The 27,932-nt window shown below is 47.2% G+C and overlaps 1 protein-coding gene across 1 annotated transcript in view; it reads left to right on the forward strand.

The window, feature by feature from the left end:
* Window positions 1-26,008, forward strand: part of UBE2L6 (ubiquitin conjugating enzyme E2 L6) — an 82,087-nt gene extending 56,079 nt beyond the window's left edge. Inside the window, exons 3-4 of the mRNA XM_078674180.1 lie at window positions 14,964-15,150; window positions 23,753-26,008. Coding sequence (XP_078530306.1) covers window positions 14,964-15,150; window positions 23,753-23,907 — 342 coding nt within the window. The 3' untranslated portion in view covers window positions 23,908-26,008. The remainder of the gene's footprint in view (window positions 1-14,963; window positions 15,151-23,752) is intronic.
* The last annotated feature ends 1,924 nt before the right edge of the window (window positions 26,009-27,932 follow it).

Consider the following 27,932-nt stretch of genomic DNA (forward strand, 5'->3'; position numbering starts at 1 on the left):
TCCTTCAGACCTCCAGTTATTGGGGACTGTGTTTTTGATGGTCTTAGGACTCTGCACACTTTACTACTGCTACGAGTGCTAAAGTGCTTGAGCTCTTGCGTTAAAACATGGTAACATTGGCTTATACCCAATTGGCATATTTAACTTGTAAGTCCCTTGTTAAGTAGCACTATATGTGCCCAGGACCTGTAAATTAAATGTTGCTGCATCACTCGTTGCCAGCCACTTAAGTAACACTTTGCACAAGTCTCAGGCCTGCCATTATAGAGCCTGTGTGTGCAGTTTAGCTGCAATTTTGACCTGGCAAAATGCACCTTTTGCCAGTTCCAAACCTACCTTTTTAATACATATGTCATCCCTAGGGTAGGCCCTGGACCGCGCAGTGGGCAAGGTACAGTGTATTTAAAAGGTAGGGCATGGACGTTTAACTTTTGCATGTCCTGGTAGTGAGAAACACTTACATTAGTTTTTCACTACTGCAAGGCCTATCTCTCCTATAGGATAACCTTTGAATTAGCTTATTACATTATATAAATCCAATTTCCAAATGGAAAGAGATAATCCGTTCAAGTTTTGTGTCCCTGGAATCACAAATTATAATACTAGGTTATGGTGAAGTTGTATTTTAAATTGCTGTTCTGAACATGCAACTTTTAGAAAGTTGGCATTTTCTTGCCTTAGCCATTTGGTGTCTGCAGCCTGTCTCTGGGGCACATGACTGGGTTTGGGTGACAGTTGGATCTTGTGTTTTCCTCCTATACAGCTACACATAATGGGTGCTTAGGTATGACTGGACGGGCCATCACAGGACGGCAGGGGGGAGCTTGGCACAGGCCCACTTACACTTGAATAGGCTGTGTCCTGCCCCCACCCAAAGGGCTGATACTCCCTGTAGTAAGCCTGGAGCCAGGACCAGGAAGGCAGGCTTTCTGTGCACTGCAAAGGCATGCTCTAGTAGCTTCTCCCCACTTCAAAGGCACAACTTGGTATAAATACTGGACCTCATATGCCAACTACTCAGTACACTTCAGGACCTGCGGATACTCTGCCAGGAAGGCGGACTGCTGTGCTGCTAGGGCTGCCACTCTGCTGGAAGGCAACTGTAAAGAAACTGCTGTCCTTCTGTTCTGACCTGCTGCACTCATGTCTGAGGAAAAAGACCTGGGCCTGCCACGTCATCTTGAAGCCAGGACTCCAGAGTTACTCAAAGGGCTAGTCTGCTGGCATCCTGATCTGAGCCTCTGGGACATAAAAGGTTCCCCAACCAACTGTTGGACCCATCTTAAGCATGTTCCTGACCCCAAGTGGTGCCTCTCAGGTCCTGGACCCTTTGTGTCTCTCACAGGTGAGGAGATCAAGTGTTTGGGCTGTTCGTGACTGGGCTCTTTCACACCGAGACTGCGACGCCTGTACTAAAAATCAGCTTGAGCTGCCCCCAGCTTATCTCTTTGCACTACAGCACCGACCGCTTGCAGGGGACCGCCAAAGCGAACCTTAGTGATGCCGGCTTGTTTTGTGCTGCACGCCTACCGCCTCCCGCAACTCTCTCCTTGCTCCTTGCTCCTCGCTCCTTGCTCTTCGCTGCCCTCTCCAAAGTGAATGGGACTCTTGGCACAAAACTTGAGAAGGTAAACCTTCAGCGGGACTGACCTGGAACTGTATCTGAACTGCACTCCATCGCAGTTGGCCTGAACTCGTGACCCAGTTCTGCGCGACCAGATAGCCACAGTTGGTGCTTTCTGCTTTTAGACGCTATTTTACAGTTCATTCTTTAAAATTGTACAACTGTGGTTATCTTAATTGGAGTTTTGTCGGTTTGGTCTCTTATTTTATTTATTAAATTAAGGCCTGTTTTTAGGTCGAGCCTGTAACAGCACGCATGCGCTGTTCTGGCGAAGAATTTATGTAAGGGCTTTCAGAAATCCCTTCAGATGCCCGCACACGCTCGCGTGTGTGCTTTTACATTTGCCCCAGGCTATTGGCCTTTGCATGCGTCTTATTAACAAAGCACACAATTGGCCAATGGTGGGCGCATTGCTCTGCCCATGGCCTATTGATTGCGGTTACCCACACAGCCGCCATGTGGTTTCAATTATCGTGCCAAAGACACTGGCGCGATAATTGAAACCAGATGTCTCGCTGTGGCATGCGCGCACCACTCGCGGGCTTGTTCTTTATTGGATCCATTTCACAGGGAAGCAACTAAATGAAAGAAGGAAAGAGAGGTTGTAAACTGTTTCTTCAAGTCACGGTTTTCAGTAAGTGAGGAGCAAGACAGAAAGAAGGGGGTGCAGCTGCCAGCTCAGCCCAGCACAGAAAAGAGGACATTGTCCGTGTCTTCGCTGGGCAGTAAGGAAGAGACAGAGACCTTTTCCTTCTCTGCCAGTCCACAAAAGCAAACCAAGCCTTATCTGAATGCCTTTGCTATTTCTGCCGTCCTGGGACACCGTTTTGAAAAGAAAAAGTAGGGGAACAGAATCGTTTAATGAAACGATTCTGCCCTTCCGATCCCGCCCACCTCGACTACTGAGGTAAGGGCATCTCTACTATAAAATTATTGCAAGCAGCCGTTACAGAGTTACACCACAAACGGCCAGAAGAATGTGCCAGATTCAAGAAATGCCATAAAAAGCATTGTTAGTAAGGCAGCCCCCAAATGGCAACATTTCATTTTCTCTTGGCCTCTAATAAATCCTTGTAACTGGAGCTTCCTTTTTGCATATTTGGCAGAGGCTCGCCTTTCAGATGTGCCGCGCCCTTGCCACATTGGAGATCAAAAATTGCAAAAAAAAACTCGATGGCATGCAGTCTCAGCCTGGACCCCTAAGACAGTGAAACCTTGTCTTCATTCATACCTCTGCTATCACTCCTACTGTTTAGAAAGGACCTCTAGACCCATCTCTTCAAACAACAACTTTATTAAAGAACCTCAAAACGTTGTCACTTAGCCCGGTCTGATGCTAACACCACCGATGACCACAACAGGGCAGTAGAATCCAGCAATGGACATCGTTTCGATGGAAAATTGAGTGCCCCAGTGGCACAATAGAAATGTACCTGAAGCTCGGATATTCCTTGCACTGGATCTGACTAGAGCAAGCACTTCAAAGAAGCATATGACAAGGAAACTCCATTTTACAGTTTATTTGTGATATCATAATACCTGCTGCCAGCAGCCCGTGTGAAAGGCAGGTCAAGGGACCATTATTATAGGTGCCTTTTAAACAACAAAAAATAGAACTGGCCTATCCTTTTTATAATCTGTTTTTTCTATTTAATGGCTTAAATAGATGATTCCTTTGGTCTGTACAGCTCATTCTGCCAAAAGCGCATCCGTTCGTTTTGTACAGATGGTGGATGTTTGCCGATTTGCCCAAGATCAGACTTTGGTCGGGTACTAGTATCCAGGATTCGAACTTTAACTCGAGACATTTAAAGTTAGACCACATCTCGTGATTTATCACATGCAGTTCCTTTCTGCCTCCTAAGGGGACTATTTTCCAGGAGGAAGCAGTGTGTAGAATAAAGGGAGGGGGGTGCCTCTCTCCGCACAAAGTGGCATTTTTTATTTGACGGTTGATTAAGCTCCATGAAGTGTTTCTACTGTTTAGTGAAAATAGCAGGTGTGTGTGTGTCCTGTTACTCGTCCCTGTTTAAATCTGTGTAGCTAATCACGAACTACACCCACGTGTTCAGAGCGTGAAAGCTGCTGTTCTGCCCAATAATGAGGACCCAACATCACCCCTGCTTACTGGGGGCCATCTGCCTGGAATACACATTATGGGGGCCTTACACCCTCAAGTAAATCGGTGCCACAAGGCATATTTTGGTAGCTGCACAAAAGCAACAGGAAAAATGGACATTGTCGTGGGTGAGCAGTGCCAACAGATTGGGGCTGACTGTCAAGTTGAGTCCACTAGTCCGGTGCCTCAGGGCTTCTGTGTTTGAATATACAGTGGTACTGTAAACACATTCAGAGTCCCCTTCCTCACTTGGCAAAGATCTGTGTGCCAGCCCCAGAAGTTACTGGGTAAGAGGCTGGCCAACCTGAATGCCCCCTCCAAAGGGAGATTTAGGAAAAGACATGGTGCTGCTGTGGATGTAGAAGTAGGTCAAGCGCCAAGTGTGTTTATAGCCAGTTTTAAACCGCTTTACATACTCCCGGGAAGAACTTTGGCATGCCAAGTATTGCCACATTCTGAGCCTTTTGCTACTGCCCAACTTGAGCCACACGTTCTGCCTACCTTCTCTACATTTCCCTGGCCAGAGACTGGTCTGCATTACGACTAACCAAATCAGAGCAAGGGGAGGTTCTAGAAGGGTTTGAGGTGGACTTAAAGGAGTCTGTGGACTGCGCCAGGCCCCACTCTCCCTGTCCCTTGCCCCAGGCCCCACTCTCCCTGTCGCTATGTAATTTTTTTCTCAGCGTTTGTGCTGCACTTGCTGTCCACTGTGGTTCCCCTTATCCTGTGACCTTGTTTGTCTGAACTACCCTCTCTGCCATATTCAGGCTGCACTCGAGCCATAGACATCCAGTCATAAAGGGCATGGTGGGTTTGGCATTGTGCCCCCTCTTGTTACCTTGGGGCTGACCCTTTTTCATGCCTTCGCTGCTCATTGGCAGGGAGTTTGATGCAGAGCGGCTGGGGCAGGGCAAAGAGTGTAAACCTTCGAAAGTTCCCTGTTCGCTTAACATTTCTGCTGCTGTTTCTGCGAATCTGAGTTATCCAGGTCAGTGCTATCCCTCGCTGCCCCAGTTGATGCCCATCACCCCCTGTAGGAAGGTGGCTACCTGACTATGGTTACCCAGATTTTTTGCCTGTGTTTAGCTGGTTTTTTGACTTAGTTGACCTGGTTCCCTGCTAATCAGGGCCCCAGGCCATCTGCTCTCTCTGTAAAATGGATTCCATGTACCCTAGGTACATACCAATTGGAAATGGACTCCTTGTCAGCCCCTGTATAATGCACTATAGGTGCCCAGGGCATAGGGGCCACCAAGGCCTACCAGGGGCTGCAGCATATCTTTTGCCACCCCTGGCTGGTTCTTAAATTGACACAACTGGCTGATCACTCAGCTGGGGTAAGGTGGTGTAATCACCCCTTACTTAGGTATAGTATACCTATATCTAAAACTATATCTGGACACATATTAACCTGTGAGCCACTCCTATGGAAGGCCTCATCAATCCTGGAGGCAGAGTGCGTGGTTTAATGTGAGATGGAGCTCTAGCATGAGCTGAGCCTGTCTGCAGCTGTCGGGAACAACTCCCTAAGCTGTTTCAGGATAATGCCATACCATATACTCTTAAGTGCCTTATAATGTAAATGTAAATGTACAGGAATTTATATAGCGCAAATCACCGAGCGGTTTCTAAGCGCTTGCTTAGGGAACCCGTCCTGGTATTCCCCTGTGAGATAACCCCGGCAGGGTATCCGCAAGGTGAAAGCCAGGCATCCCGCCGCGAGGGGCCGTTGTGGAGATTAAGCAAGCTATTGCCCAGAGTCTCAGAGTGTGAACCCGTGAATCGAGTAGGCACCGGAGCGAGAATTGTCGAGTCCATGGACATTTTAGGACTCAAGACCCCGCCGAGCCGGGAATTGAACCCTGGTCCCGGGCTGACCTCTGCTTCCAGGTCTGCCTCCTCTAACCAGTGAGCCACACTTCTCCACCCCATAGGAGGGGACCTAGCAGGTAATCCAGCCCCCAAAATTAGTATAAGACTGGGAGCAGTGCCAATGCACTTCAGATTATCCTGATGAAACATAAGAAACGAAACTCTGGACCCTTCGACATCCTACTCGACGTAGAAGCCCGAAGAATCTCCCTTGTGGTCAAGGAGTGACCACCCTGTGCACACAGGCACCATCCAGCCATCGACGTCTGCTTTGTCGCAGTTCCCGCCGGAACTCGAGCGACAGAGATCGACGAGATCAAGCTTGCCTGCCCGATCCACAGTCCCTGCAGAGCTGAGACCCGTGGAGGCGAACGGAAGCGTGGGGCACGCCATCTTGGAAAGACCACAAGACGCTGACCGTGCAGCCCACGAGTGACCCTCGAAGCTGTACACCGGGGTCTGAGAAGCCCCAACCCTGAGCCACTCTTGCACCGAAGCTCACCCCTCTACACTCGCTGAGTGCTGCGTGGGGCCCTTCTGCTACTTTTTGCTCAACGCGTTGGCCCGGTCATTTGCCAGCCGGCTAGTGGCCCCTGTGCCGACGAACTTTGAAATTCGACCTGCAAATCTGGTTGCTCCAGATCTGCACCAGCTCCCCTGAAAAGGAGCCCCCACTCTGACCTTCCTGGTTCGAGTGAGAAGCAATCTCCCGGTTGCGCGTGGATTGCTTTTGCCAAGTGTTGTTTGCTCCAATCTTGAAGCCGACGGCGAGAGCCTGCGTGGGACAGATCGTGACCCGCTCCTGGACGTCGTAGATGCCCCAGAGCCCACGTGACAGCGGAGAGAAGCTCCTCGACGACCACCTGATTGCGCCCGACATTGCCTGGTTCCGTCCTGGTTCCACCCTGGTCACTGCTGAGTGACCCAGACTCTGTCCCCTCTGCTTTCAGGTACTTTTCGACTTGAGTCCACCCTTGGACTCCACCGGACACTTCATCTTTAACCCGCCTGCAGCCCTTTCAGCTTCAAGCACCAAGAGCCTGCGTGACGAAACCCGACTCAACTTCGACCCTGTGCACCCGCTTCCTGTGGGTGAGGTAACTTTGCTCCGCCGGTGTTCCCACACTGGTACACATCTCTAGGGTCTGTGTCTTAAGTTTTGTTCCTCTAGGTTCAACGGAAGTGTCCTTAAACTTTAACTTTACAACTTTTACGCACCATTGGTTAACATTGGTGCATGCGTGCGCTTTCTGCACTGCACCCGAATCCCGTGGGCCTCTCCCGACTTCAGCATTGCTTGTCCCGACTGCTCCCAGCGATTCCCTAGGCCCTAGGCCTAACCACTGTTCGATTGGTATCTCTTATACCACTTGTTTAGTATATGGTCTGAGTGGCCCCTCGCCCTCAGCCATATTTGTGCAACTTTGTATGTTATACTGTGCTTTTGGTTTAACGCTTGTGCCCCTTTATTCATAAAGAATACTGGGGATTGTTTTTAGTAATAAATACATATATTTTTATAATATATACTTGTGTGGTGTCCTTTCATTTGATATTACAGGATTGTATGTGGTAAAACAGCTCGCTTAACACGACCTCTTAAGTTAAGCCTTTAGGCTGCTTAGTCCATGCTACCCCTAGGATAGCTTGTCTAACAAGGTTGACTTACAACCAGACACCATAAGGGATTGTTTGGTCTGATATCAGGTGGTTCCAGAATTGGAAACATCACCTATCGGGCCAACTTCTCACACCCCCCAGCAGAGAGGCAGGTTGTGAGAGCCGTGCTACGCCCTCTACGTCCTTGCTGTGGACCAGGGGTCAAAGTTGCTCTGGCAGCAGTAATCTTTGTCATGCTGCCTTCACTATAAGAGTGATCAGACTATCTGAACTTCTCTGCTGCATTCTCTGATGGAACCCACTTCAAGAGATGGGTACTCCATGCATGGAGCACGTGTGCCAGAGCGGAGCCTCCTCCTGCTACCTGCACTGCCCGCGTGTGTTCACCCAAAGCTCGCATCCTCGGTTTCCTTCCAGTAATCCATGTTCAATTCCGTCGGAATCACGTGGAGGGCGATGTGAACTTTTCAGGCTTATCGGAAGGGAGCGCATTAGACAAACTGGGTACAATTTCCTCCAATTGAACATGGATTACTGGAAGTAAACCTAATATTCTAGCACATTAGGATTGGATCTTTATTGAAAATGTTGGAAGTTTCCTTGAGCCTAAAGCTTACTGTTGACTTCGAGCAATATTTGAGCCCCCTGAGGAAGTTCAAGCATTTCTTTTTTGAAAGAAACACGTTGGATGATCGACTTGTGTATTTATGTCATGAAAATATATTATGATCATAAAGAAGAAAATAAGACATCTATTTTCTATTTTGAGATGCACTGTCTGGAATATCATTTAATATGAACATTTTCCTGGTGCACCATTGAATTTGAAATATTAGTTACTATCTGCGGAGCAGCGATACCAATGAACGGCAGTGCACAGGACCAGGATTTGTTGTAACGTGGAATGAGGTGCAGGATCTAAGGTCGGCCGAAGTACCTGAATTGGCTGTGCACGGTCTCCTCACAAAGGGCTGCATACCTCCTGACGTTTCTCTGGCGCTAAGACCAGGAATGCAGGGCATATGTGCACTGCAAAGGCAGGCCTGTAGAAGCTTCTCCCCACTTCAAAAGAACTTGGTTTAAATACTGGACCTCGGACACCAACACTTCAGTACACTTCTGGACCTGTGGATGCTCTGCCCGGACTGGCCGTAGCAGGCACTGGACATTTCCCCAGTGGGCCGCCAAGGTTGGGGGCTGGTTTTGGGCCCCTGAGGGCCGATTTTGTTACATGCCGTTTTTGCAGCATAGCTTCAATATCAACCACTGTAATGAAATTGGCTGAAACCGGCCCTGGCAAACAGCTCGGCAAGGTTTACAGAATGTACTGCAATAAAGGTAACTCATCAATAAAAGCAGATTAACGTGTAGGAAGGGAGAACCTGATTTAAAGTGCGTACAGCAATAAAGGTAACCAGGCACTTTTGGTAGACACTGTAGGTGGATGGTTACCATCATCACAACGGACCGCAAGAATGCGAAGCGAGACCGATCCCGGCTTGGTTTATTGATTGCAGCTCTAGCAGTCAACAGGTTTGAGAATACTCATAAACCCCTGACGGATTGGAGTCGTTTACTGGATGCCCCAAGCTGGAAGTGCTTTGGAAGAAGTAGATTCATTTTGCAAAACCGGATGTTGTGACTCCGATTGACATCTCTTGCGTTGTGTTGACATGAACTTGAACAGTTTTGTGTTTTGCCACACAATGTAGTGTACCCCTTGATGGTACGGAGCCACACTGTCATGAGGAGACCCTGTAACTCATAAGGGGTTTGAACTTTGACGTATATCTCTCTTGGTTTCCAGATTATTTACAATCCACATAGGCTACGTTGTATGCACATGTATGTCTAAACACATTTGCGAGGAACCAGTGGGAACTGTTTGTATCTTTTTGTATATATTTTATTCATTTACACACACATTTAGGCACTGCGTTATCTGCACTTTTTAACAAGCATTTGCAATGCAATAGGTCTCGCATTTACGAGAGTTTAAGCTATTGTCATTTACAATGCCAATAGCACAAACTCTCCTAAATGCAAGACCTATTTCACTTCAAAGAAGCAGCCGCCATTGTCCGGGGCTGCTTGAAAGTGAAAGCGCTCATGGCGAGGAAAGCACGTCGTGTCTGGAATAGGAGAAACCCATTAAAGAAAATAGTGCTTACAGACTAAATAAGACATATTGTATCGCAACAGACGTAAAAGGGCCAACCACCATGGGAGGTTACAAATGCAGACAAGGCGTTACCAAGGAGTGACTAACAAGCCTAATAACGACTTGCGAACCAGCCTTTATGAAGGATAATGACACAAGCCTATGACAAATATGGGTGGAGAGTAGACGGGGCTTCAAAGCCATACTGCATGCATCGCAGCAGCACATGCGCTGCCCAGGCGCGACCTAAAAGAAGTGTGTGTGTTTGTTGCAGACATAAATGCGGTAGACCCTGCCCAGTGCATAAGCATGAGGCAGAGGGCATGGTACCAAGAGAAGAGAAGTATACGCAGTTTGTATTCCTTTACTGCTTACCGTTTGGGTGTGATTTTTATGCAGTGTGTTCAGGGGGACAGGATGGCAGCGCCTGATAAAAGTGGATTTTATAGACGTTGCTATGGCTATAGACAGATCCCGGTATCCAGGAGGCAAGGGAGGGGTACAGTGTTGTGACGATAAGGGAGTTGGATAAGAGAAGGAGGCATGATTTAAGAAAGGATGCTGAGAAATGTGGAAGAAGAGAACAGGTTAAGGAGTAGGAGCCTCTATATTGAGGTGAGAGAGAGACAGGAGAGGAAGGAACATGAAGGAGACCTTTTGTGGCGAGCTGACACCTGTGGAGTACACTGCACACAAATATTGCAGTCTGCATAGATGTTATGGGCACACACTTACAAGTGCACAACACAGCAACACCGAAAACCTTTAACTGTTACAATACATGGGCTAGGGAACATTGCAACATGCCAGTAGCTAAGGGCAGCTAAACACGCAAAGCTGCTCCATGGCAGTGAACAGGATGAATTACATATTTTTAATGGATAAACTGAATCTGAAGCAAGCGTCCGGCTCGGTACATAAGGAATGTGCACAATATAGAAAGATAGCTATTCAGACACATGTGACTTCTGTATAGAATGTATCGCTTTTATGGCTCGTGTAGGCACGTGGTTGTCGTACCGTGCCTATTATTATTGGCAACCAAACGTAGTAAATATCTGAGGTGGAAAAAAAAGTGCTGGTCCCCAAAAATAGGTGCAGGTGGCCTTCACCGGCAGCCAGCCTCTCAAAGGTAAGTACTGTGATGAGGCAAAACGTAGCAGTGGTTGCTTGACCCACCCTGGTCAAGTGTTCCCTTATAAAACTAGCTCCTTCCCGCTTGACCTCCAGTCCACCTGCTTCTTAACTACCATCAAAAGGAAGCTGAAGGCTCTGCTCCTCTAGTACTTCAGGCTACAGATGAGCATGGTCTACTCGAGGCCACTCTTGTGAGGGTGTGCCTCAGTAAATGTAAAAGTCAAATAGTAGTAGTCCCACGAGTCACGCCTTTGTATGTGTTAATGCCCAAAATGAGTATTATCTATAAAACCAGTAGGCTGCCCACTGTATCGTCTAGAAATTACGGTCATTCGGAAGGTTCTAACAAAAAACGAGTCTTTAGCACTTACCTGTAAGACTTGTCCCTGGTTTTTTGATAGACATTCTGACAGGGTGTTGCGTATCCGGCTTCAGACTGTCTTCTTTTTAGGTCGAGCCTACAGCACTTGCGCTGTAAGCCGATCTGTTGTCTGTACTGTGTGGGTGGGGTATGACTCCTCCCACACTTTGGCCTGTGTGTCATTCATTTAACAGTGGTAGCCGCCTGCTAATCCCTACCTGCAGTAGGTAATTGCGCTGGCAGCAGGCCCGCACTCTGACACCGCCCGAGATGTGAGAAGCAGCTCAGACAGGAATCATCTGCTCACAATGAAGGGGCGGACAGTGATGCGAGTACAGCCCGCGGCCCCCAGGCGAGCGCTGCCTCCGCCTTTAATGCAGTCGTAGATAGTCGCAGGGCCTTGCTCTGCGTGACCTCCAAGCAAGTATCGACATCTGGTCATACCGCATGTTTCATAAGCTACTGCACAGCTCGAGTGCGGAATGGTAAACTAACGGCACTCAAAATCATTGGTGATAACCGCAAATAAAATAAATAAGGCAACCGCGAGCAGGCAAGCAGCGGGCACGCAGATAGACAGGGAAGGAGAGAGCGACCGACCGACCGAGCCTTATGCGCGTGCACATCTCCTGTCTTCAGCCGTAGCCTTGGACATGTCCTGTCTTCTGAGCGCGTGCACATGTCCGGTCCCCCTTCGGCCACCAAACCGACAACAATTGGTCTTGCCAAGGTGGGCAGCGCATGCGCTGCGTTGCTATGTGGGACCTAAAAGCGATTTGTACTGTTATTTGTATATATATTGGAGGATAATATATATCCGCAACCAAAACCCTGTTAGTTGTGTTTTGTTTTTGTTAGTTGCAACCCAAGTGAGAACTAACTACTGGGCATCAAGAATAATATATTGGTTGTTTTCCTCCCCAGACAAATGCAAGAGGTTGGTCCACTTTATGAAAAGATGCTAATCACAGTAGACTGACACCGAGACACAATTTGAGGCTGGCTGTGATAGAACTCTGGTAGGGTACTTCAAGCAGCCTTGTCCTGGTCAAAGAGTTTACCTTCTGACTTATTCTTTTAAGCCCTAATCAACCTATGGAGTACGCATCTAACGCCCCATAGGACCTCAGGGGAGGCGCATAGAGACTCACATGGTGTTACTCGGAGGCCAGCTGCAGGGTCCAGTCCACGCCCAGATACCACTGGCCAGCTGGGCAGTTGCAGGAAAAGGTCTTTTGTAGCTTGTTGAGCCCCTGTTGCTTTAACAGGAGATCCGCATTATGATCCTTGGAGCCCACTTCTTCGTCCTGAGTACAAGAGCGAGCACAAACAGTCCTTCAGTGCTCCTCTCAGGAAAGATGGAATGTTCAAGCCTCCTCCATTTTTTTCTCAGATCCAGGGGTGTTCTGAAGGGGATGTCTGGAGGCGCCACAAAATAGTGGGTGAGATTGACTCCTGGATTTGCCCTAACCAATGGGGTAAAGGTTTCCCGGGCAAATCCTACCTACTTAGGGCATTTTCAAAATGGCAAAAGTCTTCGGCCAAACTCAACTTTGGTTCTGAGGCCTGTGTGGCGGTTGTGGGGCATGTACTATGTTAATCCTCATGTCCTCCCAAATCTCACACTAAAATCCAGGCAGAAACTGTATCCTCAATAAACCCAGAGACCGAAGTCTGGTAGGACAAAGCAGGGCTTATCAGCGACCAGACAGTGGATACACAAGAATTGTTTTGTTACCCTGTTCTCTGCCTTTCTGGTGCTTCCCCTAGTGTTACAGGGTAACCTAATAGACCTATCAAGCAGGATTTGACACTGTAATGTCAAATACAATGCTCCATACCCTACCTTGCTTATTCAGTGAGGTTCGGGGGAGTCATCTGCACATTCAGGTCAGCCTATTCTGAAATGCTTTCCAGAAGCAAACCTATTTTTTCTTTTTTACACCTATTCAAATGCTAATCCCTGGCTGGGAGACGCTTGAGAGCAAATGCAAATTCACCCCCAGGAACTTCAGACATGGAAAATGTAACTTTCCAAAAGTTTACTTTTCCGTAATATTTATTAAAAATCTGACTTCACAATTGAATTGGATTAACCAGTTTTTGGATTGTAATCTGATTTTCTACATAGGACAACTAGGACTGCCACATTGAAAAACATTGATTGGGTGCTAATCTCTGTAAGGACTTGTTACCATTAAATGTCTACATGTCCTACTTTTAAATACCATGTACCCTGCCTGGTGGGCTCCAAGGCCTACATTGGGGTGACTTGAATATTTAGAAAGGAAGGCTTTCCTGTCAAGAGTTTATTTTGACCGGTTGAATTGCAGTTTTCACACTTCTAAAGTCAGGTTGCAGTGTTAGGCCTGAAGCCTTGTTGACACTCTCACTCTAGCAGTGGCATAATAGATGCTTTGGTCCACCATTTTAACTTTAACTTCCAAGCCCTAGTTACATCTTGGTACCATATACCATTGACAAATGAGTAATTGAAATATATTAATTAGGAATATGCCAGTTCAACTATTTTGAAAGGCACTTTATCCATGTTAAGCAGGGTTAAGGTGCACAGTGTAACACCAGCAAAAAATGTAGGGTCCAGGAAAAAGTGAAAAATATGGGGTGACCACGCAGGAAAGGCATATTTCCTACACTCGTGCCAATGTTTTTATAAATGTCCATTAAAATGACTCACTCAAGAACACAGCTGATAACATCTTGCATTCCCTCTCAAAAAGAATAAATCTTTGTCATCATGTAGCTTCATGTGGCTCCATCAATTAAAATGTATACTAGCTCACAAGCAGCCTTTACATATGGTGATGAACCAATTGCACTCATTTACATTTCATTCAGGTGTTAGAATGCCCAATGGCTTTGACTTCTGCGTAAGTGACTGGGGTTGCCGACAAGGTTTTTAACCTGGAATATCCAGCTTTTTTTAAAATTTTTATTTTTATAGTCCTCATTGTGCAACATTGTGAGTAAGGAGTTGTCGGGGTCCCTTTTGTTTCTTTATCCTTTACCTTCACTGCCTTGGAGCTGGATCTGGGCAGTTCCCCTACAGAGCTTTAAAGATAGAGGTGTCCCCTTATTTCTAATACTCTAAAGAAGGTTTTTCCGAGTGGGTTTGAGCTAGCCACTCTGGCTACTCTTGCAGGCCTTCACCTGATTTTACATTGCTAACACATAATCAATGGACTGTGGATATATTATGCCAACCTTTTCTGTTCCGACATTTCCGGTATATTATCTGATTTTATCTCGGATGGTAATTTTCCCACATCTCCCAAAATTTATACTTCTTACTAGTTAATTTCCTTTTATCCAATTTATATATTTTCAAAACTGAAGCCAGCCATTCTCTGTGGAGCGGTGGAGTTGGACTGATCCATTTCACGCAAATCTACCTTCTGGCCAACAATATCAATGGGAATAATAGGTTTTCCTTTAACTTAGACAATTTTTCTAAGGGATTAGAGCTAATTACCACGAAAATAACTATGTCAATACTTACATTCAGATGGAATATCAAGCTTGAAATATCAAGCTTGAAGCAACTTTTCATTATAAGTATGTAAGATTTTTTCTATAGCATGAATGACGCAGCAGAAATGACCCTGTAAAAATTTACGATTGTTACTTCCATGGACGAATCCTGTTTGTGACTTCATGGATGGAGAAGAGTCTGTGTTTGTTCTTCAGCCGCCGTTCCCCTCCAAATACCATGTGTCTCTCATTGCTTGCTACATCATCTTTTAGGCTTTGATAGGAATCTTATGTGGGTAAAAGGTGATCTCCCCCCTGCCAGCACTTGCTGGTTCTTGTACTCCATGCAGCATCAGCTGCTCCAGTTGGGCTCTTCTAGGGTTCCTGTGTCTGGGATTGTGTCTGTGTGGGCCTGTTTGTAAACTGTCTGCATTGGATCGAGCTGTGGCGTTACTGGCTGTGTATCAAATCCTATCACAATCTATTCGTCATGTTTATTAACTAAAAGCCACAGTTGTTGAGCTTCACTAATAAAAATGCAGATCTAATCACCCCATTTGTGTATCTGTTTACCTAGGATCATCCACCCTATGACAAGGGGGCCTTCCTCATTGAAATCAGCTTCCCGGCCGAGTACCCATTCAAGCCTCCCAAGGTGACCTTCAAAACCAAAATCTACCACCCCAACGTTGACGAAAAGGGCCAGGTGTGCTTGCCGATAATCAGCGCCGAGAACTGGAAACCAGCGACGAAGACCATCCAAGGTAGGGGTGGTGGGAGGAGTGTATCATTGTCTTTAGGGTTAAGGGACACCCCAACCCTGCAAGAGGAGTGGGCTTGTGGCTATCACAGGATAGGGCCTGCCCGCTGCCATTTATCGTCTTACGACTGACGTGACTGGCCCTGAGCCTGTGCGAAGTCATTCACAGCTCAACAGTGGAACGATTCACCCCTAATCAGGCTTGATGGAGCATCTCGGGGTTGCCTTTTAGGACCTAAGCAACTCTGTGCCACTTTACAATCATTGTAACAAGGCTGGTCTGTGGTCCCAGAAACCACAGAACCCCCAAACTACTGCGGTCTCACTGATTACCCCCTCCGACAGGCAGGTTTAATTTTCAAAGGATGGAAAAGTTGGAACAATTGTGGCTGACTCTTGGAGTTATGTGTGTTATTAACTCATAACGCATTTGAAAATAATGCACACGTGGATTGTCAAGCGTGTTTTGGGGGATGGAGTCTGCACCCTGCTCTTGTTCATCAGTGTGATCGACGTGGTGGAGTTCCTGGACTAGATTGATACTTAGTTCTTAGCTGGTGCAGACTTCATGTCTGTCTAGCAGTTGACTGGACAACCAGCCTGTGAAGTTGAATGCTAGTGGTTGCCCTGACAGAGGAGCATAGGAAAGCAGCTGTGCCCCGCTTCCTGCTTACCCCAGCTCATGACATTTACGCAGTGAACTTCTGGTTCCTTAAGCCTCAACAGAGGAACTGTGGGTGCCAGTCCAGAGTGAAGGAGGAGTCTGTTTACATATAATGGAATGTCTTGAAGCCAGTGAATCCACCAGGTATGTGCAGCTACTGTAGTCTGGCAGGGACCCCGAGAAGATGAAGGTTCTCCTACGCCGGGCATTGTGGTAAACATATGTTCTCATAGGCCTTGCACTTCTCAGCCTTAGTCACACATACGGTTTTACTCTACATAGTTACTGTACAGACCACCTGCACCAAGACGGGAGCAGGCGCTGCATTGACTTATTTGGACTCTAGCGAGGTGGGCATCATGGAAACCTCTTTCTAACCAAAGGACCATGAGCTAGTTGTCTGCTGCAGTAGGTCTAAGGGCTGGGGCACCAAGACCCTCCTGTGTGAGTCCATGGTCCATGTGAGTCCATGTGGATAGAAACATGGCATACTCATGAGCGGTGCAGGTGGCTGTCTGAGCCCATGGTGTAGTTGTGGCTAGGAGCATGGTTTACTCATGAGCGGTGCAGGCGGCTGTCTGAGCCTCTGGTGGAGTTGTGGATAGAAACATGGTTTACTCTTTAGCAATGCAGGCGGCTGTGGGAGCCCCTGGTGGAGTTGTGGATAGGAACATGGTTTACTCTTGAGCGGTGCAGGCGGCTGTGGGAGCCCCTGGTGGAGTTGTGGATAGAAGCATGGTTTACTCTTGAGCGATGCAGGCTGCTGTCCGAGTCCATGGTGGAGTTGTGAATAGAAGCATGGTTTACTCTAGAGCGATGCAGGCGGCTGTCCGAGTCCATGGTGGAGTTGTGGATAGAAACATGGTTTACCCTTGGGCGATGCAGGCGGCTGGCCGAGTCCATAGTGGAGTTGTGGATAGAAGCATGGTTTACTCTTGGGCGATGCAGGCGGCTGTCTGAGCCCATGGTGTAGTTGTGGCTAGGAGCATGGTTTACTCATGAGCGGTGCAGGCGGCTGTCTGAGCCTCTGGTGGAGTTGTGGATAGAAGCATGGTTTACTCATGAGCGGTGCAGGCGGCTGTCTGAGCCTCTGGTGGAGTTGTGGATAGAAACATGGTTTACTCTTGGGCGATGCAGGCAGCTGTCCGAGTCCATGGTGGAGTTGTGAATAGAAGCATGGTTTACTCTTGGGCGATGCAGGTGGCTGTTTGAGCCCCTGGTGGAGTTGTGGATAGAAGCACGGTTTACTCTTGAGCGATGCAGGCGGCTGTCTGAGCCCCTGGTGGAGTTGTGGATAGAAGCATGGTTTACTCTTGGGCGATGCAGGCGGCTGTCTGAGCCCATGGTGTAGTTGTGGCTAGGAGCATGGATTACTCTTGGGCGGTGCAGGCGGCTGTCTGAGCCCATGGTGGAGTTGTGGATAGAAGCATGGTTTACTCTTGGGCGATGCAGGCGGCTGTCTGAGCCCATGGTGTAGTTGTGGCTAGGAGCATGGTTTACTCTTGGGCGGTGCAGGCGGCTGTCTAAACCTCTGGTGGAGTTGTGGATAGAAGCACGGTTTACTCTTGGGAGATGCAGGCGGCTGTTCGAGCCCCTGGTGGAGTTGTGGATAGAAACATGGTTTACTCTTGGGAGATGCAAGCGGCTGTCCGAGCCCCTAGTGGAGTTGTGGATAGAAACATGGTTTACTCTTGAGCGATGCAGGTGGCTGTCTGAGCCTCTGGTGGAGTTGTGGATAGAAGCATGGTTTACTCATGAGCGGTGCAGGCGGCTGTCCGAGTCCATGGTGGAGTTGTGGATAGAAACATGGTTTACTCTTGGCGATGTAGGCGGCTGTCCGAGTCCATGGTGGAGTTGTGGATAGAAGCGTGGTTTACTCTTGAGCGGTGCAGGCGGCTGTCTGAGCCTCTGGTGGAGTTGTGGATAGAAGCATGGTTTACTCTTGGGCGATGCAGGCGGCTGTCCGAGCCCCTCGTGGAGTTGTGGATAGAAACATGGTTTACTCTTGGGCGATGCAGGCGGCTGTCCGAGTCCATGGTAGAGTTGTGGATAGAAGCATGGTTTACTCTTGGGCGATGCAGGCGGCTGTCCGAGTCCATGGTAGAGTTGTGGATAGAAGCATGGTTTACTCTTGGGCGATGCAGGCGGCTGTCCGAGCCCCTCGTGGAGTTGTGGATAGAAACATGGTTTACTCTTGAGCGATGCAGGCGGCTGTCTGAGCCTCTGGTGGAGTTGTGGATAGAAACATGGTTTACTCTTGGGCGATGCAGGCGGCTGTCCGAGTCCATGGTAGAGTTGTGGATAGAAGCATGGTTTACTCTTGAGCGATGCAGGGGGCTGTCCGAGTCCATGGTGGAGTTGTGGATAGAAACATGGTTTACTCTTGAGCGATGCAGGGGGCTGTCCGAGCCTCTGGTGGAGTTGTGGATAGAAACATGGTTTACTCTTGAGCGATGCAGGCGGCTGTCTGAGCCTTTGGTGGAGTTGTGGATAGAAACATGGTTTACTCTTGGGCGATGCAGGCGGCTGTCCGAGTCCATGGTAGAGTTGTGGATAGAAACATGGTTTACTCTTGGGCGATGCAGGGGGCTGTCCGAGTCCATGGTGGAGTTGTGGATAGAAGCACGGTTTACTCTTGAGCGATGCAGGCGGCTGTCTGAGCCTCTGGTGGAGTTGTGGATAGAAACATGGTTTACTCTTGGGCGATGCAGGCGGCTGTCCGAGTCCATGGTAGAGTTGTGGATAGAAACATGGTTTACTCTTGGGCGATGCAGGGGGCTGTCCGAGTCCATGGTGGAGTTGTGGATAGAAGCATGTTTTACTCTTGAGCGATGCAGGCGGCTGTCCGAGTCCATGGTGGAGTTGTGGATAGAAGCATGGTTTACACTTGAGCGATGCAGGCGGCTGTCCGAGTCCATGGTGGAGTTGTGGATAGAAGCATGGTTTACTCTTGAGCGATGCAGGCGGCTGTCTGAGCCTCTGGTGGAGTTGTGGATAGAAGCATGGTTTACTCTTGGGCGATGCAGGCGGCTGTCCGAGCCCCTCGTGGAGTTGTGGATAGAAACATGGTTTACTCTTGGGAGATGCAGGCGGCTGTTCGAGCCCCTGGTGGAGTTGTGGATAGAAACATGGTTTACTCTTGGGAGATGCAAGCGGCTGTCCGAGCCCCTAGTGGAGTTGTGGATAGAAGCATGGTTTACTCTTGAGCGATGCAGGTGGCTGTCTGAGCCTCTGGTGGAGTTGTGGATAGAAGCATGGTTTACTCATGAGCGGTGCAGGCGGCTGTCCGAGTCCATGGTGGAGTTGTGGATAGAAACATGGTTTACTCTTGAGCGATGCAGGCGGCTGTGTGAGCCCATGGTGGAGTTGTGGATAGAAACATGGTTTACTCTTGGCGATGCAGGCAGCTGTGTGAGCCCATGGTCGAGTTGTGGATAGAAACATGGTTTACTCTTGGCGATGCAGGCGGCTGTCCGAGCCCCTGGTGGAGTTGTGGATAGAAACATGTTTTACTCTTGGGCGATGCAGGCGGCTGTGTGAGCCCATGGTGGAGTTGTGGATAGATACATGGTTTACTCTTGAGCAATGCAGGCGGCTGTCAGAGTCCATGGTGGAGTTGTGGATAGAAACATGGTTTACTCTTGAGCGATGCAGGCGGCTGTCCGAGTCTATGGTGGAGTTGTGGATAGAAACTTGGTTTACTCATGAGCGATGTGTCCCCAGCTGTACAATCTTGCTAATGGTTGCCATCTGAGTCGCTGGTGGTGTTGAAAATAGACGTAAGGCAGTCATATCCACTGCTGTGTTCACTCGAGCTCCAGGTAGAGGCTGAACCCTACGATTCATTGTATATAGACAGACAAGAAGTGGGGTGTCTAGTGCGATGCTGCTTTTTAGTTCTCTGTTGTATTTTGCTGGTATTATCCACCCACTAACAAGGATGCAGATGGCCAGGCAGGTTATAAGGCACTGAGTAAACCATCGGGAAGAGAGAAACACAAGGGAATTGCATTATATTGCAAGAAATAAACGTAACAAACAACTAACTAAGCTAACCAAAAGAGGCACGTTTGTGTTGCTCTTCTAAAAGCCGTAAAGCACCGTAAAAGAAACCTGCTTAGCCATAGGTAACCGGTGAAGGGTTTTCAGAGCAGAAGATGTGAAGATGTGAAGGAAGGCGAAATGCAAGCCTGGTAGTGAAGTTTTAAATCCACTGCTATCTAGCCAGGTAGAAGAGCCCACAAACCATGAATTTCAATATTCCATGTGGCTAAGTATAATGGTCTGTTTCACCAAGTTGTGTTAATACTTGACTTGAAAAACCTTTATTTCGGTAAAAGTATTACCATAAAAGACAGTCACATTACACATATGTTAAAATGAGTTGTACAATGAATATAAAACACATACAAAATGCATAAAACCATTGCTGGAAAAAAACTACATATAGTACCACAGAACCATATTCAGCCCCCAGTTTTAGAGATATTTCCTTCTGGTGAACCAAAAGGCGCCCAGGTATTTGGCCATTGCAAATACAATTTGATGGGACATATCAGTTTTTAGAACTCTGTAAGCCTGCAAGCATTTGTAGAATCCCAAGTTCCTACATATGGGGAGAATCCAGTGTCTGCGAATCCCCTGGTAGGCAGGACAAAAGAAAAGAATGTGAAGCTCGCTTTCATCGGTAGATCTGCATGCAGGGCATATACTGCTAGAATCATGGTTCCATTTGGCCGTAAAAGATTTAATTGGAAGGGAGCCATGCCTCCATTGAAGATATAACTTCCTCAGTATGTTAGGATAAATTTTATCTAGAGTCAGTTCCATATTGTAATTCGCTTTATGGGAGAAAAAGGACTCTGTCAAGGACCCAGGATCTAGATGGTTGAGAGTCTGTGAGAGTTTAAATTCTCGATAGGACCTGGCTAGATCTTTTTTAGAGAGGGTTTGGCACTCGTTCTGGGGGTCGAACCACATGCCTGAGAAACCTGCAGCCACCAGTTCGTGCTTAATATGGACGAGCCATTTGTTAATACAGAAAAAGAAGATTTCTATGCAAAAGTCTCAAGAATAGAAAGCGGGTAGAAGATAATTTATTGACAAGTGCAGTCACAAAGAAGTCGAAGTCAAAGGGAAAGTCAAGATTTCAGAATGTTGCCATGGGTACCAGAGCTGAACCCAATCGCTGCTGCCAAAAGTCATCAAAACTAATAGCTTAGATGAATTGCAGCCAGAGATGAGAAGAACTTCGGTCTTGTCTGTGGCAAATTTGAGTGAGTTATATTGGCCATGCAATCTTAGACCACAAGCATGTAATTCTGTAAACTTTGAGACAGATTGTGTATTTTATCTAAAATGAGAAATCAAAATTTGTGTGTCATAAGTCATGAAACGAAAACGAAGGGTGGATCAGTTAGGAGAAAAGGCACACGAGTATTAGAAAGGGTGAGAACCCTGCAGAAATCCTTGAGAAAGCACTTCAAAATCTCAACAGTGAGGGGAGCAGTAAATTGCCTGAACTCTGGCTGACAAATAAGATTGAATCCAATCCAGATTCCTTAAGTCTTTGCAGCAAATGCTCATGACCGTATCAAATGTGGCCGAAGGTTCTAGCAATAGCAAGGCTGAAGATTGGCCCTGTCTGCTGGTATCTATGGGCCATCTAGACTCCAATCCAAAGCAGATTCCGTACCATGAGACGCCGAAAACCAGATGAACTGCATCCAAGATGTTGTTCCATTCCAAGAAGGACAAGAGATTCTTAAAGATGACCCTTTCCAACGTCTTGTTTCAAATGTTCAAAAGAAACTGTAAAATTAAGGACCTCTGGTGCATGATGGATGGAGGACAAGGGTTTATCGAGAGCCAGACAAGACTGGAGACGCTGAATCCACAATATCGAAAGATAATCCAGGTTCATAATAAAGTATGAGCGAGGTGAAGATCGATTGCAGTCCCGAGCAGATTCTGCGAGTTGGATCATCCATCGCAGAGCTTCTGGGAATACTCTGCAATAGGCGCCTCATAGGTAGGAGCTGCCAATGAATTAACAATAGAAAGAGGTTCCTTAGAAGCGTTGCATGCTTTCAGGATCCGATTGGGAAAATGATTCTCCTTTCTGGAGAGAAATCACTCTTTGCTGTGTGCGGGGACAGAATGGCGTCCAGCCTTGTACAAGCGAATTCAGCTTATTTCAGAGCGGAGAGGAGAACGTTATACTGGGGAGACTGAAACATGTAGGACCAGGTCTAATGCAGAGTGGATCCAGTTGGAAAACTTTCCATATTCAGCAGTTAAGGACAGGAGTACCCAACTCGCGTAAGGTTTTAGATAAAGCATCTCATTGGAGTTTAGACTAGGACCATTAAAATGAATTGCCATTGTCTGCAGAGGCAACATGTTCCAGTCGAACAGATATAATATTACATTCAACAAGAAGATGATCAGAACAGGCTAGAGGTAATGTTGTACCGCAGATCACAAGAGGCAACAATGAAGTCCAGGCAATGTTCCCTCACTGTGTGTCGCTGCAGTGACCTGTTGCTCTGACTCAAGGGCAGTTAAAGAACTTATTAAAAAGAGGACGCAGCGGAATTACTAGGTAACTCTGCGCACACATTAAAGTCACCCAAAACCACCTTAGACGAGTGACCTGAAATGAGGAATAAATAAAATCAGTTAGCATATCTGCAAAGCTGGGGCAAGAGGCAGGAGGGCAATAGCAGAGGATTCCATAGAGGGTAGCTGTGAGGCCCTGAAACCCTGATCATTCAACGTGGACAAAGTGTTTAAGTCAATCCCTTAAAAAAATTACTAAAGCACCCCCGCCTTATTAAGTCGCGGTAAGTGAAACATTTTCTAGTCCGAGGAGGCAGGCAGAGACCAGATCAGGGGGGGAAGCTTCCATTGTCCACACGTCTGTGATAAAGAGCACTTCCCTTACAAATGGAGTTAAAAGCTCAAATGTCGCAAGGGAGTGCTTTACGTTCATTGACGAACACGTCAACTGCAAAAAAAGTGCCTCGTCAGAAGCTGTGATATTACCAGCATGCATCGACCCAGGCCTAGTATACCTGGCAGGAAACCAAATACTCGTAGAGGCAGCTCGGTCTGGATTTGGAGATGTTGAGACCAAAAGGGGGAAACTTTTAGAGTAAACCTGAATTCTTCAAAAAGAGAGGCGTGATGTCAGCCGTCGTTTAATGTGGGAGATGTTCCAACTAGTAGGGTTATGTTCAGCCTGTTAAGGAGAGTTAAGTTATTCCTGAGTAATGGTCGTTCCCACTCTTTATGCAGCCAACCAGTTGTGACTTTGTGACTTGGCTCATGTTCTAAAATACCCTCTTCCACAAACTGCCATCGCAGACTCTTGGATGTTGTTTGATCTTCATGACTTCTCCATAACCACTGCACAGGTTTTTCTAATGCTTCTCTGCTACATTTTCCCATTTCACATCCCTCCCTTCAAGGTTTTTTTAAATGTTTAATTGGTCAACCTCCTCTATTGGGCACCTGGTTGTGCAGTTCTAATTTCATGAAACGTGTGCCAGTTAAAATGATTTGTGTGTATTTCCATGAAGTAGTCTTTCGGCTTCATCAGATGTGACTGGAGGACAACGGATTGGCTCGTACCATGAGCGGTCTTCGTGGGCAGGAGTACGATCATGCAAGCATCCATCGGTCTTGCAGACCTCACTCCTGTCCGCAGCCTCATCCGTGCTGTCCTTTGTCGCTCCGGCCTGTCCTGTGTGCACTCCCTCAGGGTCAGTGTCTTGCGTACTCGTCTCATTGACCACCCTCAAAGCTAGGCGTTGAATGACCCCACTCAATCCCATGATGAGCCTCCTGCTTCTAGCAGGTCATCCTTTCCACTACTGATCCTTGTGTTTGGTTCCCTGCTCCTCCTTCATGCTAACTCCAGTTTTCTCTTCCTCTGCAGTGATCCAATCTCTCATCTCGTTGGTTCGGGAACCAGAGCCTGAGCACCCCCTGCGGGCTGACCTAGCCGAGGAATACTCCAAGGACCACAAGAAGTTCCTGAGGAATGCTGAAGAGCACACTCGGAAATTCAGTGAGACGAGGCCTGTGGACTGACCGTGGCCTTGGCTCGCCTATCCTGATATGCGTATTTCTCTGATCCCTCTCCCACTGCACCTTCACCCGTCATCAGGGGCTCTCAATTCTCCCCTTAGACTCTTCGACTGAACATGCATCTTCCTTCAGATCCAGGATTTGTGCAGTCACTGAGGATGAAGAGTTGTTCCTGCGGGATCCCGCCAGCATGATTGGATCTCAACACTTGAGCATTTGCCCCAGTCGTTAGTTTGTTCCTCATCACTGTTCTGTTCTTTGCATGCTATCCGTCAGTCAATTCCTCTACACGTCCGTGTTCTCTTCTACTTTCGTCTTCTTTCGCTTGGTCTATCATTAAATGCTCTTGACCCCTCGTGTCCCCGTTTCTCTAATACTTTCTCCCAGTGCCTTCTGTTTTTGTATTTGTTTCTGTCCTCATCTTTATGGTAAGATTCTTCTTTTCTGCATCTTTCATCTGGTGTGCACATTCCTACTCTCTCCTTTTCCACTCTTTCATCTTTGCATCCTCTTCCCCTCTAATTTCCCTGAACATGACTACTCTTCTCCTTACACATCTTACTTTCCTCTAGCTTCTGTTCCTTCTTTTCCGGTTTCCTTTTCCTGCTTTTTCACTCCCACTCCTCATCCTCATTCCTACATTGCATTTTCTGTGCTTTCCTTCCCCTTCAGCCTTTCTCTCACGTTCCCACTCACCATCCCATTTCTTTCGCTTTCCTTTCTGCTCCTCTTTCATTGACCTTTGCCTTTCCTTCCTTCCGAAGTACAGTGCTTGGGTAGTCACCTCTTCAGGATGGGGGGCGTCTGCAGGATAGAGGGGGTGGCGGCGGCACTGTGGGCGGGGACAATCCTGGGCACCTCCCTAATATTCAGCACTGTGTGGTTGAAGACAAGAGTGAGACTCCTTTATACAGATGTACATTTTATGTTTGTTGATTTCCAAGATGTGTCCATCTCCTTTGCGAAGACATCTCTGGTAGTTTAGGGGATATATGAACATTTCCTTTGGGAGCGATTGACACATTTCTCTCCATGCAGCCACCGGCCTTTCCTTCAGTTTTACTACTGACCCTACCCCCAACCTCTCCCGGTCTTCTGTTATGGCATCTTGTTCTCGTAGCGCCTGCGGACAGTGGGGCAGGCCTTACTGTGCAGTTCGGTGTTACCACTAGTTCCAGACTTTAGCTGACCACCCTTTTGTCACCCTGCTCTTGTTCTGCAAGCTTTTCCCCAGTGCCCATGGCTTGTACGGTTTCACCCTCCGCTTGGCAGACTCTACGCTTTAGCTAGTGCACTCCAAAGCCGACTCCTCCTGCTGCACCGAAGCTGCCTCCCTTCCCAACACTTTAAAATGCCAGCCTTCCAGCAAGCAGATTATATTTCCAGATCAAGACTATTTTTCATAGGGCACTTGAAATTGAGTTTAAGCACTTGCCATCCCAAATGCACATCAATATTAAAGATTTGGATTTCAGATTTGACACTTGACAATTGTGATGCTAATGCAGTTTTAAACTTTGATTGTGTTCAATTTAAGTTGTAAATTTATATTTTGTTTTAAGCAATCCTCATCATTCCAAATTTAGAAATGTGATTTTAGAACTTACATTATCACACATTGAGCACGTGTCAGAAGTTCATGTGGATTTCAGCCGCACAGCTTGACGTTGATCTATAGGGGTACAAGGCTGTCATTGCTTTTTTACCTTTGTGTTTTGTTTCCTGAGCTGCTGTCTGCCTCATTGGCCGAGGTTTTCACGCTCATCAATTTTTGTTATCTCCGTATCTCTCTGTGACTTCTATGGGGGAGACGTCTAGTGTCTAGGTGGTGCCCTGGTCTGTGAAGCACTCGCTTTTAGAGTAGGTTGACCGCTCCACTTAAGGAAGGGCAGATCTATGATTGAATGCTGCCTGGGCTATTACCCTGTGTCTCTGTCTCCCTGCCTCCTTCTTCCCCCACTCCTCCCTACTACTACCCCATGCTTGGGTTCATGATACAAGTAGGTTTAGGAATGACTGGGGACTACACAAAAGAAAAGATTATTTTGTAAATTTGAGTTTGTTTATTAGAATTTGTCAATAAAATGGAACTGGCTGCATTCCAGCATAGTGTCTATCTGGTATGTATGAGATATGCAATAACAAACAGTTACTCTCCTAATATAACTGCTGTAACAGAGTGATTTTTCTCCACTCTTTTCAAAAATATTCCCAGGTAACTTTTTGGGCCTTCTGACAAGATTTTACTTCATGAACGGAGCACATATTGCTTGGTGAGGTATGCTTTTATGTCTCTGCATGTGATGGTATCTGCACACATGCTTCTACGTTTGCGTGTAATTGTATGAGGTACAAGGTGGAGTATCTGAAAATGGGGAACAGTTACTTCTAAGTGGAAGGGGTTTAAGGTGGGGTGTAGGAAAGGACATTCAATAAAAAACACCATGCAATGAGTAAGACTGTTGCCATTTCCAGACTCACACTTGACGTTACTACAGCCAGAAAGGGCACAAAACAGTACTAAATCTTCTTCAGCCAAGCCTTGAAGTAAGTCCAGCACCAGCCATGGTCACTCACAGGTACTGCAACAAAAGCACACAGAGAAGAATGGAAGCACCAAATCACAATAGAATTATATAGGAAAATAATTTGAAATGTTTTTAATTTCTTAAGATCAATAAATATTTATTTTATAATAAATACATTTACAGTTTTAACCAGGCTTACAACCTTTGCACCAAACCTGGTAGTGCAAGAAATGATCCTCTGGACTCTACCACCCATCTGTAGGGGAAACCGATTAGAACTTCAAGCAGTCACACTCGGGCTGACCACATAAATGAATTCACACACCCAAACACTTCTACCTTCATTATGTTAATGAATGAGTTTGCTGTGTTTCCCTCATTTTGAGGAACAGTTATTTGAGGAAGAGGAGAGACTATTCACAGACAGTGGATCAGCGGCTGTGGCATTGCCCAGCAAGCAGTCATTGCCAGACTCTGCTTTTCACCTGTAGTGATCCTTGACATAGTTGTGGACTGGGAGTAGGATCTTAAATTATCTACAGCCCCTCCCAGGCTTTCCCTGTCGAAGTCAAAATATTGGCTGCACTCCATGTCATGGCCACCAGAGCGTGCCAGATGGTTGCCTCTGACCGCGTCAGGCAAGGTCGTCTTGATGCTTGCGTCACGTACTGAGATGCAGCTAAGAGTACACCAGTTATGTCTCCATGCCACACTCTGGGTGACAAATGCAAAAAGAACAATTGATGGACAGAATTCAGAACAATGTCATACATTCACCCCAGTACAGAGATCTGGGCCTAAATCCATTGTTTTTTTTTGCTCCCCATGCCATTCCAGTTTGGACCCAGCCCTATGCAAATCAGTCTTGACCCTGCGCACAATGGGAACAGTCCAGCCCGAACTGCCAGGCCAGGTCCTCCCTGGACTGGAAACAAGCATCCTAAGACCGGTTTCAGGCTTTCAGCCCTCATCAGCCAGGATAGTTTGACTCCAGTGGCATGGAGAGCACAGGACTCGCGTCTGAGCATACCCGTCCCACTCGGGGTGACAAATGCAAAAAGAACAATTGATGGACAGAATGCAGAACAATGGCATACATTCACCCCAGTACAGAGATCTGGGCCTAAATCCAGATCAGTTGACTGGGGGCGAGTGTTTGATTTGCTCAAACGCTCTGTCCATTGTTCCCTTTGGTATCGCTTTGTTCTCCCTAAGTTGGCAGGGTATGCCCAGACGTGGGTCCCTTGCTCACTTTGCCACTGGTTCAAGCTAGCCTGGCTGATGACGGCTGATTAGCCAGAAACCGGTCCCAGGATGCTTGTTTCCGGTCCAGGGAAGATGTGGCTTGGCAGTTCGGGTTGGACTGTTCCCATGAGGCACAGGGTCAGACTGATTTGCATATTTCCCCTTTGGTATCTCCATGCCACACTTGCTGGAGAGTGCTCAGATGTAGTTCTATACCTTGGGTGGTACGTGCCACTGTTGCACCCATGTGGCAGT

The sequence above is a fragment of the Lissotriton helveticus genome, chromosome 1_1, assembly GCF_964261635.1.
Source record: "Lissotriton helveticus chromosome 1_1, aLisHel1.1, whole genome shotgun sequence".
NCBI classification, from domain to species: domain Eukaryota; kingdom Metazoa; phylum Chordata; class Amphibia; order Caudata; family Salamandridae; genus Lissotriton; species Lissotriton helveticus.